Source organism: Columba livia, chromosome 29, assembly GCF_036013475.1.
Source record: "Columba livia isolate bColLiv1 breed racing homer chromosome 29, bColLiv1.pat.W.v2, whole genome shotgun sequence".
Taxonomy (NCBI): Eukaryota; Metazoa; Chordata; class Aves; order Columbiformes; family Columbidae; genus Columba; species Columba livia.
Window position 1 is genome coordinate 1,161,609 of NC_088630.1, and position 14,583 is coordinate 1,176,191.

General features: G+C 66.6%; 2 protein-coding genes across 6 annotated transcripts; one reads left to right on the forward strand and one right to left on the reverse strand.

Annotated features, from left to right (window-relative positions):
• Positions 1–92: 92 nt before the first annotated feature.
• On the reverse strand, positions 93–6,427 carry PPP1R1A (protein phosphatase 1 regulatory inhibitor subunit 1A). Its single transcript, XM_065043556.1, has 7 exons — positions 6,259–6,427; positions 3,190–3,250; positions 2,652–2,689; positions 2,507–2,570; positions 1,581–1,748; positions 1,408–1,502; positions 93–676 (listed from the first exon to the last, which is right to left on the reverse strand). The coding sequence occupies exons 1-6, from the start codon at positions 6,337–6,339 to the stop codon at positions 1,408–1,410; spliced, it is 507 nt and encodes a 168-aa protein (XP_064899628.1). The 5' UTR covers positions 6,340–6,427; the 3' UTR covers positions 93–676.
• A 2,590-nt stretch (positions 6,428–9,017) lies between these two features.
• On the forward strand, positions 9,018–14,583 carry TESPA1 (thymocyte expressed, positive selection associated 1). Of its 5 annotated transcripts, XM_065043543.1 has the most exons (11): positions 9,018–9,831; positions 11,113–11,350; positions 11,439–11,481; positions 11,794–11,831; positions 11,965–12,018; positions 12,219–12,255; positions 12,322–12,393; positions 12,477–12,721; positions 12,815–13,725; positions 14,032–14,128; positions 14,257–14,583. In XM_065043543.1, the coding sequence occupies exons 2-11, from the start codon at positions 11,140–11,142 to the stop codon at positions 14,364–14,366; spliced, it is 1,818 nt and encodes a 605-aa protein (XP_064899615.1). In that variant the 5' UTR covers positions 9,018–9,831; positions 11,113–11,139; the 3' UTR covers positions 14,367–14,583. The 5 variants fall into 5 exon arrangements, with proteins under 5 accessions (XP_064899615.1, XP_064899613.1, XP_064899614.1 ...); XM_065043541.1 differs by lacking the exon at positions 9,018–9,831 and having other exon boundaries at positions 10,644–11,350; XM_065043542.1 differs by lacking the exon at positions 9,018–9,831 and having other exon boundaries at positions 10,645–11,350; positions 12,513–12,721.

Below are 14,583 nucleotides of genomic sequence, written 5' to 3' on the forward strand. Positions count from 1 at the left end.
GGCTGACACAGCTGGATGGGACCCCAGAGTGGGTTCAGAGGTTTGGGGGGGTCCTGCACCCCCCCATGCGAAGGCAAAGAGGAGGCGGGGCCGGGGGGAGAAGGGATCCCTTTAATACCAACTGAGGGGGGGGGGGGGTCCCTGCGCCCCCCACGTGTCACACGTGCGCTGCGTCCATGCGAATCCCACGTGCAAAGTGTGTCCCCCCCGTGTCCGTGGGTGCAAACACCCTGGGGTGCGTGTGTCTGTGTGTCCCCCCGCTCAGCCCCAGGTACATGCATGTGCACACCCCCCCGCCCCCCCAACACACGCGTGCACAAGAACCCGTGTGCGTGCACACGCGTGTACGCACTGGGGTGCGGCTCCCCAGGGCGGGGGGGGGGGGCGACAGTGCGGTGGCCCTGGGGACACCCTGGGGCTGGCAGTGATGCGGCGGGGGGGCGGGGACACCAGGAGGTGCTGCGCGGTGTCGCCAGTGTCACCCGCCCTGGGCCGCGGGGGGGTGAGGGGACATGGGCACAGCCGCTGTCCCCAAAGTCCCCCCCGGGGGGGGACCTGCCCGTGGCAGTAAAAAATAACCCTCCGGGAGCCCCAAAGCGGCGGCAGAATCTTAGAAAACAGGTAAAAAAGTCCCCGGGACGTCCGGCTCCTGCGCGGCCTCGGTGCTGCGGTGGCCCTGGGGACAGAGGGGACATCGTGGAGGGGACGGGGACCCCGGCAAAGCCAGCGCCGTGTCCCCAGTGCCAGCATCACCCTGTGACGCTGTCCCCCTCCCCACTGTGGGGACCAGGATACCCCCAGTGCCCCAGGACGGTGTCCCAGTGACCCCCACAGGGCCCCAGTACCCCCCGGTTTCCCCCCAGTATCCCAGTGCATTATCCCAGTAGCCCCCCCAGTGCCCCACTACTGCTCCCATTGCCCTAATACCACCCCAGTGTCCCAGTACAGTATCCCAGTACCCCCCCAGCATCCCAGTACACCCCCCAGTGTCCCAGTACAGCACCCCAGTACCCCTCCCAGCACCCCAGTACACCCCCCAGTGTCCCAGTACAGTATCCCAGTACCCCTCCCAGCATCCCAGTATACCCCCCAGTGTCCCAGTACAGTATCCCAGTACAGTGTTCCAGTACCCCCCCAGCATCCCAGTACACCTCCCAGTGTCCCAGTACAGTACCCCAGTACACCCCCCAGTATCCCAGTAGAGTATCCCAGTAGAGTATCCCAGTAGAGTATCCCAGTACCCCCCCAGTGTCCCAGTACTGTCCCAGCACCCCAGTACCCCCCACAGTGTCCCAGTAGAGTGTCCCAGTGTCCCCGCAGTGTCCCAGTACAGGGCCCCAGTACCCCCCAGTGCCCCAGTCACTGTCCCAGTGCCCCCCAGAGCCCCCCAGCACCCCAGTTACGCACCTACTGGCTGCTGCCCGCGCCCTGCCCGGCACTGTCCCTCGGTGCTATATGGGTGTCCCCGTCCCCCGGGCTCTGCCGCCCGTCCCCATGGGTCCCTGTGGACACCAGGGTGTCACCTCAGTGTCCCCAGCCCGCAGCTCGGGGTGACTGGGGGGGTGACACGGGTCACTCACGCTGGCCGGGGCCAGGGCCACCCTCGTGTGTGGCCAGCGGGCAGGTGCCACCGGGGCTGTGGCTGTGCTCGGTGTCACCGTGGTGGCAGCAGGCGGTGGCAGCGGCCGCCTCCTCGTCCTCGTCCTGCGCCTGCTTGCACAGGTGATGCTCCACCATCATCTGCAGCTCTGCGGGGACGCGGGGACAGCGTGACCGTCCCCACGCTCCCGGTGACAGCAGGGGCCTCGTGTCCCCTCCGCTGGCATTTGCCATGTGCCCGTGGCTGGGTGGCTCCAAGGGCAGCGCCAAGGTGGTGACATCCAAGCCACCCGTCCCCTGTGTCACCCAGGGGACTGTCCCCCCCCATTGCCAAGGTGGTGACATCCCACCCACCCATCCCCTGTGTCACCCAGGGGACTGTCCCCCCCCATTGCCAAGGTGGTGACATCCCCAGGTGGTGACATCCAACCCATCTGTCCCCCCATTGCCCAGGTGGTGACACCTCAAGGTAGTGACATCCCAAGGTGGTGACATCCCACCCGTCCCCTGTGTCACCCAGGGGACTGTTCCCCCCATTGCCAAGGTGGTGACATCCCAAGGTGGTGACATCCAACCCACCTGTCCCCCCATTGCCCCAGTGGTGACATCCCAAGGTGGTGACATCCAACCCACCTGTCCCCCCATTGCCCAGGTGGTGACATCTCAAGGTGGTGACATTCCAAGGTAGTGACATCCCCAGGTGGTGACATTCAACCCACCCGTCCCCTGTGTCACCCAGGGGACTGTCCCCCCCATTGCCAAGGTGCTGACAACCCAAGGTGGTGACATCCAACCCACCTGTCCCCCCATTGCCCAGGTGGTGACATCCCAAGGTGGTGACATCCCAAGGTGGTGACATCCCACCTGTCCCCTGTGTCACCCAGGGGACTGTCCCCTCCCCCAGTACCTTTCATGGTGGGGGTGGTGCGGGAAACCTTCTTCCTCTGCCTGGGTGACATGGCCAGACCCGACTGTGAGGGACATGGGGGTGTCAGTGACGGGGGGCTGGGGACACCCCATGGACCCCCCACCCCGCCCATGGTGACACCCACCTTCAGCAGGGGGTTGGGCAGCCGGTCCTCATCGATTTCTGGGGGGGACACAGAAGGTGACAGGTCAGCGCTCAGCTCCACCCTGCCCCCCCCACCATGAATCCAGCCCCTCCGTGTCACCCTCTGTCACCCATGGGTGCTCAGGGGGGGCAGGGGACTGTGACACAGCTGCCATGCCCTGTCCCCAAAGGCCACATGCCTGGTGTGGGGGTCAATGACCGAGCAGCTCTTAAATGTCACAGCTGGTGTCCCCTGCTCCCTGTGCCAGCGGGGGTGGCCCCATCCCAGTGTCCCCTGCGCAGGGGGTGACACGAGCAGCTGCTCCCCCCGCAGATGGATTGGCTGAGCCCCAGGGCCCGATCCTGCAGTAGGGACAGCAGGGGAGGGGGGGACATGGGGACAGTCCCAGGGTGGGGAACACGGTGCTGCTGTGACGGGATGACACCCGCTGCAACCCAAGTGCCCCGAGCGTCACATACGGGGGACCCTGAGTGTCACATCTGGGGGTTCCCGGGGGGTGACACACGCAAGGACCCACCTGGGGACGACTGATCGCTGCTCAGGACCAGGTTGGCCGGAGTCGGTCGGCGCCTTCGGATCTTGGTGGGGACAGCAGAGAGTCGGGACCCACAGCTGCACCCCGAACCCCAGAGCACCCCCCCCGATGGCCTTTGTCCCCGGGGCGGTGGTGGCCCCATGGGGACAGGGGACAGCAGCCAGGCCCTGAGTGTCGCAGCTCCCGTGGCCGGACACATGTGTCTTTTAAATCAACATTTCCAAACCAGCCCTAATGAGAGACGGGTGCTAATTATACCCCGGCCCCAGGAAGCGCTCGGCGACACCGGTGCGGTGACATTGGCGTGGTGACATTGGTGTGGTGACACCGCAGGGACCTGCCCTTCCTTTATGGACACAGTGTCCTTGCCCAAGGTCACCTGGAGCATCTTGTGCTGCTCCTGCCCCACATTCCACCCCCACTTGGTGACTTCAGTGGGGGGGTTGTGGCCCTAATAGAGGACTTGGTGGCCGTGCCGGGTGGCAGCGGTGACACCGCACCCCGCGTCCCCTTTCCCCGCTGACCCACTAACTGAGTTTGCTCTGCAAACACCGATTACCCGGCGAGGATTCCCTAATGAGGCAGGCTGCCTAATGAGATGCTAATGAGATGCTAATGAGGCGGGCACGCGGAGGACGCCCCCCCACCCCCCCCCCGACCTCCCCCCCCGGGCGAATCTTCTCCGTGTCGGCCCCGTTGCCATAGAAACCCGCGGTCGGGGTTTTAAACGGAGATTAGAGGGAACCGGGAATTGCCGGGAATTGCCGGGAATTGCCGGGAAACGCTCTCCCCCCCCCCCCAGGGACCCCCCCACCCCGCTCCGGGGTCGGGGTCCAACCACCCCCCCCCACAAGCCCAAAGATGGGGCTGGGAGGGGTCGCGCCCCCCCCGCCGGGATTGGGGCTGGTCCTGGTGTCCCTGGTGACGCGTCCTGGGGACACCAGAGCCACCCCCGGGTGTGGGACGCAGGGCTGTGTCCGCGGGGACAGGGTGGGGGACATCGGTGTCACCCGCTCAAGGTCACCCAGGCGGGGCTGAGCTGTGTTTGTTTCGCTGCTCCAGACTGGGCCGGGGACCCAGGCGTCCGGGCGGCTCCCGCCTTGACTCCCTAGTGGGGGATGCTCTGGTCCTTGCTCCATCCCTGCATCCCTGCATCCCTCCATCCCTCCCCGCATCCCTGCATCCCTGCATCCATCCCTGGATCCTCCCCTCCATCCCCCCCCAGCTCGGCCGGGCCATCGCGCTCTCCTGCCGCCGCTATTTTTAGATCAATCTCCACCATCGATTAAGAAAGTGCCACGGCCAAGAGCATCAGGAACCCGGCGGCCCGCGGTGGGGGGAGCGCCGCTGGGGGGGCCGCTCCCCTGGGCCTGGGGGGTCATCCGGGGGGAGCTGGGATGGGCACAGGAGCGGGACTAGAACGGGATTGGGACCAGAATGGGATGGGGGACCTGAATGGGGGTGGGGATCAGAGTGGGAAGGGTGAAGCTCATCTCTCAGCATGATGGAGAAAACACTCCCCCCGAGTGGCCCCCCCAGCCTTGGGGACACGCTGTGCTCAGGGTGGACTTGGGGACTTGGGCAGGGACACAGGACTAAGCCCTGGGCCAGGCCTGGCACCCATGGGTGACACCAGGATGGGTGGGTGGATGTGCACAGCAGACGGGGGCCAAGGAGCTGCGGGACCTCTGGGGACAAGGGGGACCCGAGAAGGTCCATGGGGACAAGGTCCTTCTAAGAGGGTGGGGCTGGATGGGCTTGGGGACAGCCCTGCAGGACATAGGGGTGACACAGCCAAGCCCTTCACCAGTGTGAGGGGGACCCACATCAGCTCTTCCCCTGTGGGAACACCCCAAACCAGGGGAACTGTAAACACAGGGAGGGGACATCAGCATTGTCACCTGCTGTCAGGGCCCTGTCACACTGCCAGGGGCTCCAACAGGTGCCGAGATGCAGCTGGAGGGGGGAAACTGAGGCAGGGACAGGCAGGTGACACCCCAGGGCAGGGTCACGCCGAGCGCCCCATATCCCGGCTGTGACAGGAGGTGGCACACGGGCACCCCCGCTCCCCACTGCAGCCTCGGTGGGTGCCGGGGGTCCCGCACCCACCACCCAGCAGCCCCCCCCCGGCTCTCCTGGGGGGGCCGCGCTGTAAATGAGCCGTGTGGCAGCCCCAGATGGTGCGTGGCCGTATTTAGCGACAGCGAGATGCTCGCCAGCGGGCGGCCCCCGCTCGCCCCCGGGCCGCTGGCAACAGGGGCTGCTCGCCCGGGAGCCACCCAGCTGCTGGGGACCCCCATTCTGGGGGGGACACGCACAGCCGGAACCCCCCAACTCCTCACCATCCTTGTAGAGCTTCTCACACTTGGTGACAACGGGGAGTGGGGGGTGGTCCCCTGCAGCCCCCAGAGTTGGGGGGCACTGCGGGATGGGGGTGATGCGGGCGGGGGGGGGGGGGTCGCAGGGACCCGGGGGTGCCCCTGGTTGTCCCTGGGCAGCTCTGCCGTGTCCCTTGGCCAGGCCATAGTGTCCCCGCTGTTATTCTGGGATCCCCTCCAGCAGGAACAGCGGTTGAGCAAGGGCTGGAGGGACCTGGGGGCGCCGGGGGGGGCTGTAACCAAACACCCCCCCCCCGGGACACCCCCGCGGTGTCGTGCTGAGCCAGCACATGGCCCTGGCACTGTCACCTCGGTCCCCACGGCCACCTCAGTCCCCACGGCCACCACGGGGCCAGGCAGCCCCCAGCCCACGGGGGGTGACACTGGGGGTGTCCCCAACGCCGCGGGGGGGTGAACACACCTGCTAGCCCCCGGGTGCGTCCCCCCCACGCCACCACCGCCCCCGTGTCACCCAGCGCCCCGTCCCCCGCGCCCGGGGGTGTCACCACCGCCCCGACTCCGCCGCGGTCACACCGGGCGCCCCGTGTCCCTCCCCTCACCGTGCCCGCAGCCTCCCGCACCGGCCCCGGCAGGAGCAGGCGGGTCCCCCCAGCCCCGGTGCGTCCCCGGTGTGTCCCCGGTGTGTCCCCCGCGCCGTGCCCGGTGTCCCCACCTGCTCGGCCGCCTCCGGGTCCAGATGCGGCTCCAGCAGCGGCACCGTGAACTGGATCTTGCGGGGGCTGTTGGGCTCCATGACGGGCGGAGGCTCTGGCGGCTCCGGCGGCTCCGGCGGCTCCGGCGCTCCCGGCCCTGCCCGCCCCGCCCCGGCCCCGCCCCGGCCCCGCCCCGGCGCCCGGTCCCGGTGCCCGGTCCCCGCCCGCGGTGGGACCTGGCGGGACAGAGGCGGAGACAGAGGGGTGGACACGGGGACACTGGGACAGACACACGGACAGATCCCGGGACACTGGGTCGGACACACAGACACAGGGACAGACACACGGACAGATCCCGGGACACTGGGGCGGATACACGGACACAGGGGACAGACACACAGACGGATCCTGGGACAGACACAGGGACAGATCCCGGGACACAGACACGGGGTCAGACACATGGATGGATCCTGGGACACAGGGAGAGACACACGGACACCGGGACAGACACACAGACAGATCCTGAGACACGGGGACGGACACACGGACACAGGGACAGACACATGGACAGATCCCAGGACACAGGCCCTGGGACAGAGAGACAGTGGGACAGACAGTGGGACAGACAGCAGTACGTGGACAAAGAGCCGCTGGGACAGACACATGGGTGACACATGGACAGACAGACAGGCACATGGACACACGAGCACACAGCTGGACTGACGGACATCAGGGCACACACGTGCACCCCCACACATGCCCGCGGGCCAGGGCCACCTCCGGGGGGGTGACAAGGACAGGGCCACCTGGGGGGGGACAAAGTCCAGCAGCGCCCGTTGTGACACGGGGCGGTTTCCCCATTGATCGCTGGGGACAAGGCTGGTGGCTCTTGGGGACTGTCCCCCCCCCGCAACGGCCACTCCACACACCCATGTCCTTCTGTCTGTCCCAACGAGGTCATTGGTGGTGGGGAGGGGGCTTGGCACGGTGTCACCCCCCCAGCTGGTTAAGTGTGAGGAGGTGTCACAGGGGGTGACAGTCGTGGCTTGGGGGGGACGTGGGTTGTCCCTGTGCCAGTGGGAAGGACAGAGGGACAGACAGAGGGACGGACAGAGGCATGGACAGAGGGACGGACAGAGGGATGGACAGAAGGATGGACAGAGGGACAGACAGGGGGATGGACAGAGGGACGGACAGATGGATGGACAGAGGGACAGACAGGGGGATGGACAGAAGGATGAACAGAGGGATGGACAGAGGGATGGACAGAGGGACGGACAGAGGGATGAGCAGAGGGATGGACAGAGGGACGGACAGGGGGATGGACAGAAGGACAGACAGAGGGATGGGCAGAGGGATGGACAGGGGGATGAACAGAAGAACGGACAGAAGGACGGACAGGGGGATGGACAGAGGGACAGACAGAGGGGTGGACAGAAGGATGAACAGAGGGACAGACAGGGGGATGGACAGAAGGACGGACCGAGGGGGGCGCAGGGTAGGGGTCTGTGAGACGGGGGGCACAGCGTGGAGGGCGCAGGGTGGGGGTCTGGGGGGGGTTCTGCACGGTGCCCCCCACCCACGTCGGGGGTTCCCCCCTGTGACCCCCCCCAGCAGAGCCCCAGCGCCCGGGGGGGCGTTGGCCGCGGGCCCCCCCGCAGCAGCTCTGAGTGCGCGTCCCATCACTTATTCATGCGGGCGGGGGGGGGCGGCTGCCGCGGGGCTGCGGGAGCCATTCACTAACTAGGTCACGCAGGGGGGGGCAGCGGGGGGGGCTCCTGATCCCCGGGGGTGCCCCGGTTGTTCCCCCCCCACCCCAGCACAGAGTGGGTGCTAGGGAGTCCCCAATGGGGGTGCAGGGAGGGGGGTGCTGGGGGTGAGTATGAGGATGCACATGGCGGGGGGGGGGGGGGCACTCCCCAGCTTGGTCCAGGGGTTGAAAAGGCAGCGGGACCCCCAAACCCCCCCGTGACCCCCCCACTTCAGTGTCCCGCTCCATCTGCCGCAGCCGCCGTGAATTATTGATGCCAAAAGCACTCGCTGAACCGCTGCCTCGTGACGCCGTGTCCCCCCCTGACCCCCCAGGGCCCCCTGGTGACCCCCCCCAGGGTTGTTCCTGCCCCCGGGGTTCAATTCTGCCCCGTCCCGGGTCTCCCCACTCAGGGATGCTCCAAACTGACCTGACCCCCCCACCCCAAGGGACCATAGAGTGTCCCTCCCCCCCCACCCAGGGACCCCCATGGTGGGTGCATGAGGGGGGGTCCCCAAGCCTGTGCCCCCCCCCCCCGACAGATGGTCCTGATGCCATTGGGGTGATGCAGCGAGAGCAAAATACAACGGGGGGGGGGTCAAGAAGGACAATGCAGGTGAAATATGGGGGGGCAATGTGGTTAAACCGGGACCCCCCCCCCGCAACCATCAGCACCAGAAACATCAATATTTGGTGGCACTAAACGCGATGTCCCCTGGTCCTCAGGGTCCGTGCCCCCCCCGACATGTCCCTGCTGGGCTGTGGGTGCTGGATGGGACTGGGGGGGTGCAGAATGAGACCGTTTTCCTGCTCCCCCCACCAAAGCGGAGCCAGAGAGGGGCGATGCCAACGTGTCCCGTCCCCAGGGGACATGCAAACACTCCCAAATCTTCTGCCCCCCCCCAAAACCCCGGGCAGGTGGAGGGAATGGTGAATTCAGGGTGATAACACCCCGGGGGGGGCACAGGGCGGTCCCAGCACCGTGCGGGAGCTGCTTTGCCTTTTGGGATGGGATCGTGGCTGCAATCGGCACCGAAAACGGGGTCTCAGGGGACCCACGGACAAGGGACCAGGGACGTCACCGCGGTGCCCCCACGAGGTGTCCTCGGTGGGGTCGACCTTGTCACCGTGTGCTGGGGGACACGCTGGAGGGTGGGACTGGCAAATAACTCATGGGGAAAACCACCTGTCACCCCCTTGGACACACCAGAGAGCCACCAAGTGTCACCCCAGCCCGGCTTGTCCCCCTCCCCTCGGGTAGGGGGGGTTCCCCTTATCGCGGCCGCGCTGGGCCGGCCTGGCCAGCCGGTGATAAGCCACGCGTGCCACGCCGTCCCTTATCGCCGCGGTGGCATCGGCGGCTTGGCACGGCGTGACGGACACAAGAGGGGTGCGAAGAACCTTCCTCCTCCTCATCCTCATGTCCCCCGTGCAATGTCCACCCCGCACATCGCGCTGTTTGAGGACACGGCACCGGCCACCTCGTGGTCTTGAGACCCCCCGTTGGGTGTCACGGCCACTGGTACGGCACAGGGGACCCGTCCAGAAGACAAGTGTCCCCTGGGGCGAGCTGGGTGGCTCGCTTGCCACCTGGGCTATTATTAGCCACACTCGCCCACGTGGGCGGCTCATTAAGCTTCTCCCGTTGTGGCAGCGGATGTGGGGCAACGCTTGAGGTTTCGCTGTTGAATTCTTCTTAAATTTCCTCTTCAAAACAGACGAGTTTCCTCCCTCCCCGTTGACGACAGATGCCGGGGGGGGTGGCCGGGCGCGGTGGGGGGGTGGGACGCCACGGTCTATGGCCCCTCGCCGCGGATAGGCAGAGGTTGCCCGCCCTGTGCCGGTGAGTGTCGGATCCACGCGGAGGGTTTTGGGGGGTTGTGACCCAGGAGGGGCTGCAGGAAAACGGGGGACTGGGGTGGATGGTGGGGTGTGGATGGACTTGGGTTTGGGGAGGAAGACACAGCGCCATGGGGACCATGGGGACACCGGGCACCCGGGAGGGACGATTCGCGTCCCTGGACAAAATGGAAAAGCTCTTTGTGGGAGCGGAGTGGGGACAAGGGGGGGTGAGGGCTGGGGACAGCAGGGGACAGCGCTGGGACACTCCCCCCATCTCCAGTTTGTGCACCCCCCTGCAAAGCCCCTTTGTCCCCCTGTGGGGGACACTGATGCTCACACAGGGTGGGATCCTGTCTGGGACGTCACCCCAAGGTGTGCCTGTCCCAGCAAGGGGCGAAATGGGGAAATGGTGACAGGGACACGCGGCACCTGCACCCCCCTCCGCTGGGGACTTTCGGTGCAGCTGTGGCACTGCGGGGGGGGACGAACCGCGCTGGCCTTGGGCACGAGGGGACGGCGCCATAGTGGCCCTGAGAGCATTTCCCTTCCCATGACGGAGGAGACGGCTGGACCGGGATGTTCCCGCTCCGTAACACTTGGGGATGGTGGAACTGGGATGTTCCCGCTCCGTAACACTTGGGGATGGTGGAACTGGGATGTTCCCGCTCCGTAACACTTGGGGATGGTGGAACTGGGATGTTCCCACTCCGTAACACTTGGGGATGGTGGAACTGGGATGTTCCTGCTCCGTAACACTTGGGGATGGTGGAACTGGGATGTTCCCGCTCCGTAACACTTGGGGATGGTGGAACTGGGATATTCCCGCTCCGTAACACTTGGGGATGGTGGAACTGGGATATTCCCGCTCCGTAACACTTGGGGATGGTGGAACTGGGATGTTCCCGCTCCGTAACACTTGGGGATGGTGGAACTGGGATGTTCCTGCTCCAGCAGTGTTCAGTGACAGCTGGACCAGGATGTTCCCGCTCCAGTAGCGCTTGGGTGCCTCATGCATCTTATCTTGGTCCCATGTGCCTTATCTTGGTCCCGTCAGCTCTTCCGTTCACTGCAGCAGCGCTGTCCCCGTCCCCCCAGCCCCAGGCACAGCGGGTGACACTGGCATCCCCCAGCAAGGACCAAGGAAGCTGGGGGGCTTCACTTCTCACCAGCTAAGGGCTGTGTGACCCATGACCCCAGCGCCAAAGGACCCCAAAGGGGACCCTACGATGGTCACATTATGTCACTGTGGTCACCCCATGTCACAGCTCTCATGTTGCTGCAGGGTGACCCCCCACCCGGCGCTGCGGCCATGGAGGGGACATCGGTGCTGAGCCCGTCCTGGTGGGAGAAGCGGCGAGCGTGGGCCCGGCAGAGCCGGAGCTGGCGACCCACGGCCCCCGACGAGGATGATGTGGCCCCCAACGAGGACGATGTGGCCCCCGATGAGGACGAGGTGGCCCCCGCCACCCGCCATGTCCCTGAGCTGCCGGCCCCCGACCTGGACGACGTTTTTCTCGAAGGTCACTGGAGTCCTGGGGGTGCAGATGGGACAGGGGTGTCCCCAGTGCTGCGTCACCTCATGGGTGTTTGTGTCCCCCCCCACCCCAGGAAGCCCCTCCAGGAAGATCGAGACGTGGCTGCAGGAGTGTGGGTGAGTTGGGGGGGCCGTTGGTGTCACTGTGGTGGGACAACACCAACACCCCCTTGGCCCTTCTTGGAAGCTGTGGGTGCCAGCAGGACAGTGGCATCTGTGTCCCCCCCCTTGCCACTCAACCCCAGGTAGCCATGGGGGTCACCAGGATCTCCGGGGGGGCTTGGGGGTCTCTGAGAGGACCCCCGCCTTGCACACCCCACCCTGGCACCCACCGCACCCCGTCCCCTGTCACCTCTGTCCCTGTCCCCACCGCCCGTCCCACCTCCCCCCGCCCCGGGATGGGGCTGTAATGGGGTTTGTCCCCCCCAGGTCACTGGTGGAGGAGCCGGGCTCGCCGGGTCCCTTGGGTATGTCACCTTGGTCCCCATGGCTCTCCTGGGCGCTGCTTGTCCCTGTGTGTCCCCAAAGGCCACCCAGGCCGTGGGGTGGGGAGGTCCCCGAGGACCTCGGACGTGTCCCCAGCTCGGGGTGTCCCTGCAGGGTGTGAGAACAACGGGACCAGCTTCGAGGACGACCTGACGCTGGGAGCTGAAGGTACCGGCCACCCTTGGGTGTCCCCTCCCGCCATGTCACTGTCACCCCACGATCAGAGGCAGGGCAGGGGGGACGCAGCCACCATCCCCCATTGTGGTGGGATGTCCCCAGGCTCTGCGTCCCCTCTGTGGCAGCAGGGGAGGACATCTGTCTCCACGCCCCCGTGTCACTCCTGTCCCCTCTCTGCTCCCTTTTCCCAGCCCTTCTGCTACTGGGGAGCCACGAGGTAACAGGCAGGTGAGCTTTGGGGTCCGGGGGGGTTTGGGGACATTGTCCCCTTTGCTCAGCCATGTTGTCCCTCAGAGCCCCGAGGGACAAACCCCCCAGTGTGGCCTCCAGTGGCCTCTCCAGCCTCCCCACCAAGACCAGTTGCAGGTAGGAGCTGGGGGGGAGCACAGGGGGGGTCTATGTCACCCCCTTGTCCCCGCGGGGGTGACACGGGGATGTCCCCCCCGCAGCGTGGTGGCGGTGACACGGGGCTGTCCCCCCCGCAGCGTGGCGGCGGTGCTGGCGTGGCGGCAGGAGGATGCCGAGGAGATCCTGGTCAGCCTGGGCTTCGCGCGCAGCGAGCCGGGGGCCATGGCGCGTGTCCCCCCCCGCTTCCTGGCCACCCCATCCCGCGCCAGGGGCATGGACGTCGGGCTCTTCCTCCGCGCACAAGTGCAGCGGCTGGAGACGGAGGAGCCCGGGCTGGCGCTGGCCGGTGAGTGACACGCGGGTCCCCACGTCCCCTTTGAGATGATGGGAAAGGTGCCCCCGTGCCTCAGTTTCCCCATCGTGGCTCCTCGCCCCCCAGGTCGCTTCCAGCAGGCGCAGGCTCTGGCTGTCACCGCCGACACTTTCTTCTGCCTCTATTCCTACGTCTCGCGGATCCCCGTGCGGTGCATCTGTCCCCCCCACCCCGCCTGGCCGTGTCCCCGTGTCCCCGACACGCGTGTGTCCCCCCCAGCCCAGCCCACCATCCTCTCGCCCATTGAGAGGCTGAAGAAGGTCGTATCCACCATGTCTCTCTACGTGTCCCCGCGGAACGGGGACAACCTGGGGGACAAGGACAATCTGTGGGATGGGGACAACCCGTGGGGGACCGGGCAGGTGTCCCCTGTGTCCCCTGCCCTGGGGAAGGGGATGCGGGATGAGACGTTTGGGTTGGATGTGGCCGATGTCCCCACGGGCTGGGGAGGGGATGGGAATACGGGGACAGTGCAGCACCCTTGGGGAGCAACGAGGGGTCCCCAAGTGCCGCTGTCACCTCACCTGGTGTGGGGTGTCCCCATGTGTCCCCATCACTGTGGTGGGGAGGGGGAGCAGGCAATGTCCCCAGGCCCAACCCCAGCGGGGACACTGACTGGAGCTGTGTGGGGACACGCAGAGCGGTGCTGTCCCCATGGCAGCGGTGACAGCCCCACGGGGGTGACCGGGGAAGCTCTGTGTCCCCCGAGAGCAGGACAGGGGGAGCACCAGCTGGACGCTGCTGCAGGTGTCACCTTGTCCCCAGCGCTGAGTCCCCCATCCCCCTACACCAAGGACCCCCAGGACTCCATGGGGACACGTTCCCCCAGCCCAGACACCCCAAGAACTGGAGGCCGCCGGAGTGGGAACCGGCACCTGGGGGGCCCCCTGAAGGACACCGGACACCCCCCCGGGAAGGTCCCCGTGTCCCCCTGTCCCCACTGGCAGGAATCGGGTGACTCCTTTGAGCTGGAGGAGGTGAGGGGTGACACCGGGGTGGTGGGGACAGTGGGGACAGTGGGGACAGTGGGGACAGTGGGGACAGTGGGGAGGTCCCTTCGGCTGCAAGTGGTGGTGGGTGCGCTGGGGGGAAATGTCCCCAGAGAGAGAAATGTCCCCAGAGTGGGAAATGTCCCCAGATTGTTCCCTGGCTTTAAAGCTTTGAATGATTTCGGGGTGGGAGGGGGCGCAGGACTCGTGCCATGACAGCGGCTCTTGCACACGCGTGTGCACACACACACGTGACACACACGCGTGCACTGACACGCCACGTCCTGCCCGCAGCTCCCGAGCACCAGCGAGGATGATGACGATGACAACGAAGGTGACACCCACGAGGAATCCGGTCGGTCCCTCTGTCCCTCCATCACCATCCGGAGAAGTGAGTTGGGGGGCGTCCCCCCATCTTGGGGGGCAGCAGGGCCGCCAGCCCCGCGGGTGCCCAGCGCCAGCGTGTGTCCCCATGTGTCCCCATGTGTCCCCGTGTGTCCCCATGTCACTGTGCTGCAGGTTTCATGCTGCACGGTGGCAGCGGCCGGTCCGACAGCAGCGGCTTCGTGGAGGAGCCGGTGTGGGGACACCCACCCGCCCGGCTTTGTGACACCGACCAGACGGCCTGAGGCCACCACAGAGGGACCCGCGCTTGTCCCTGCGACAGCAGGAGCCACGGCCGGGGGACAGACGGACTGCACCGGGCCACCACGTTTGGGACACAGGGACGGGCCCGAGCTGAGCGCACACGCGCGTGTTTGCGTGTGCACGTGCGGGTGTTCGGCACGGAAAACTCTGGACTTTGGTCCCAAGGAGCACACGTGTGTCCCCTGTCCCCAACCTGCT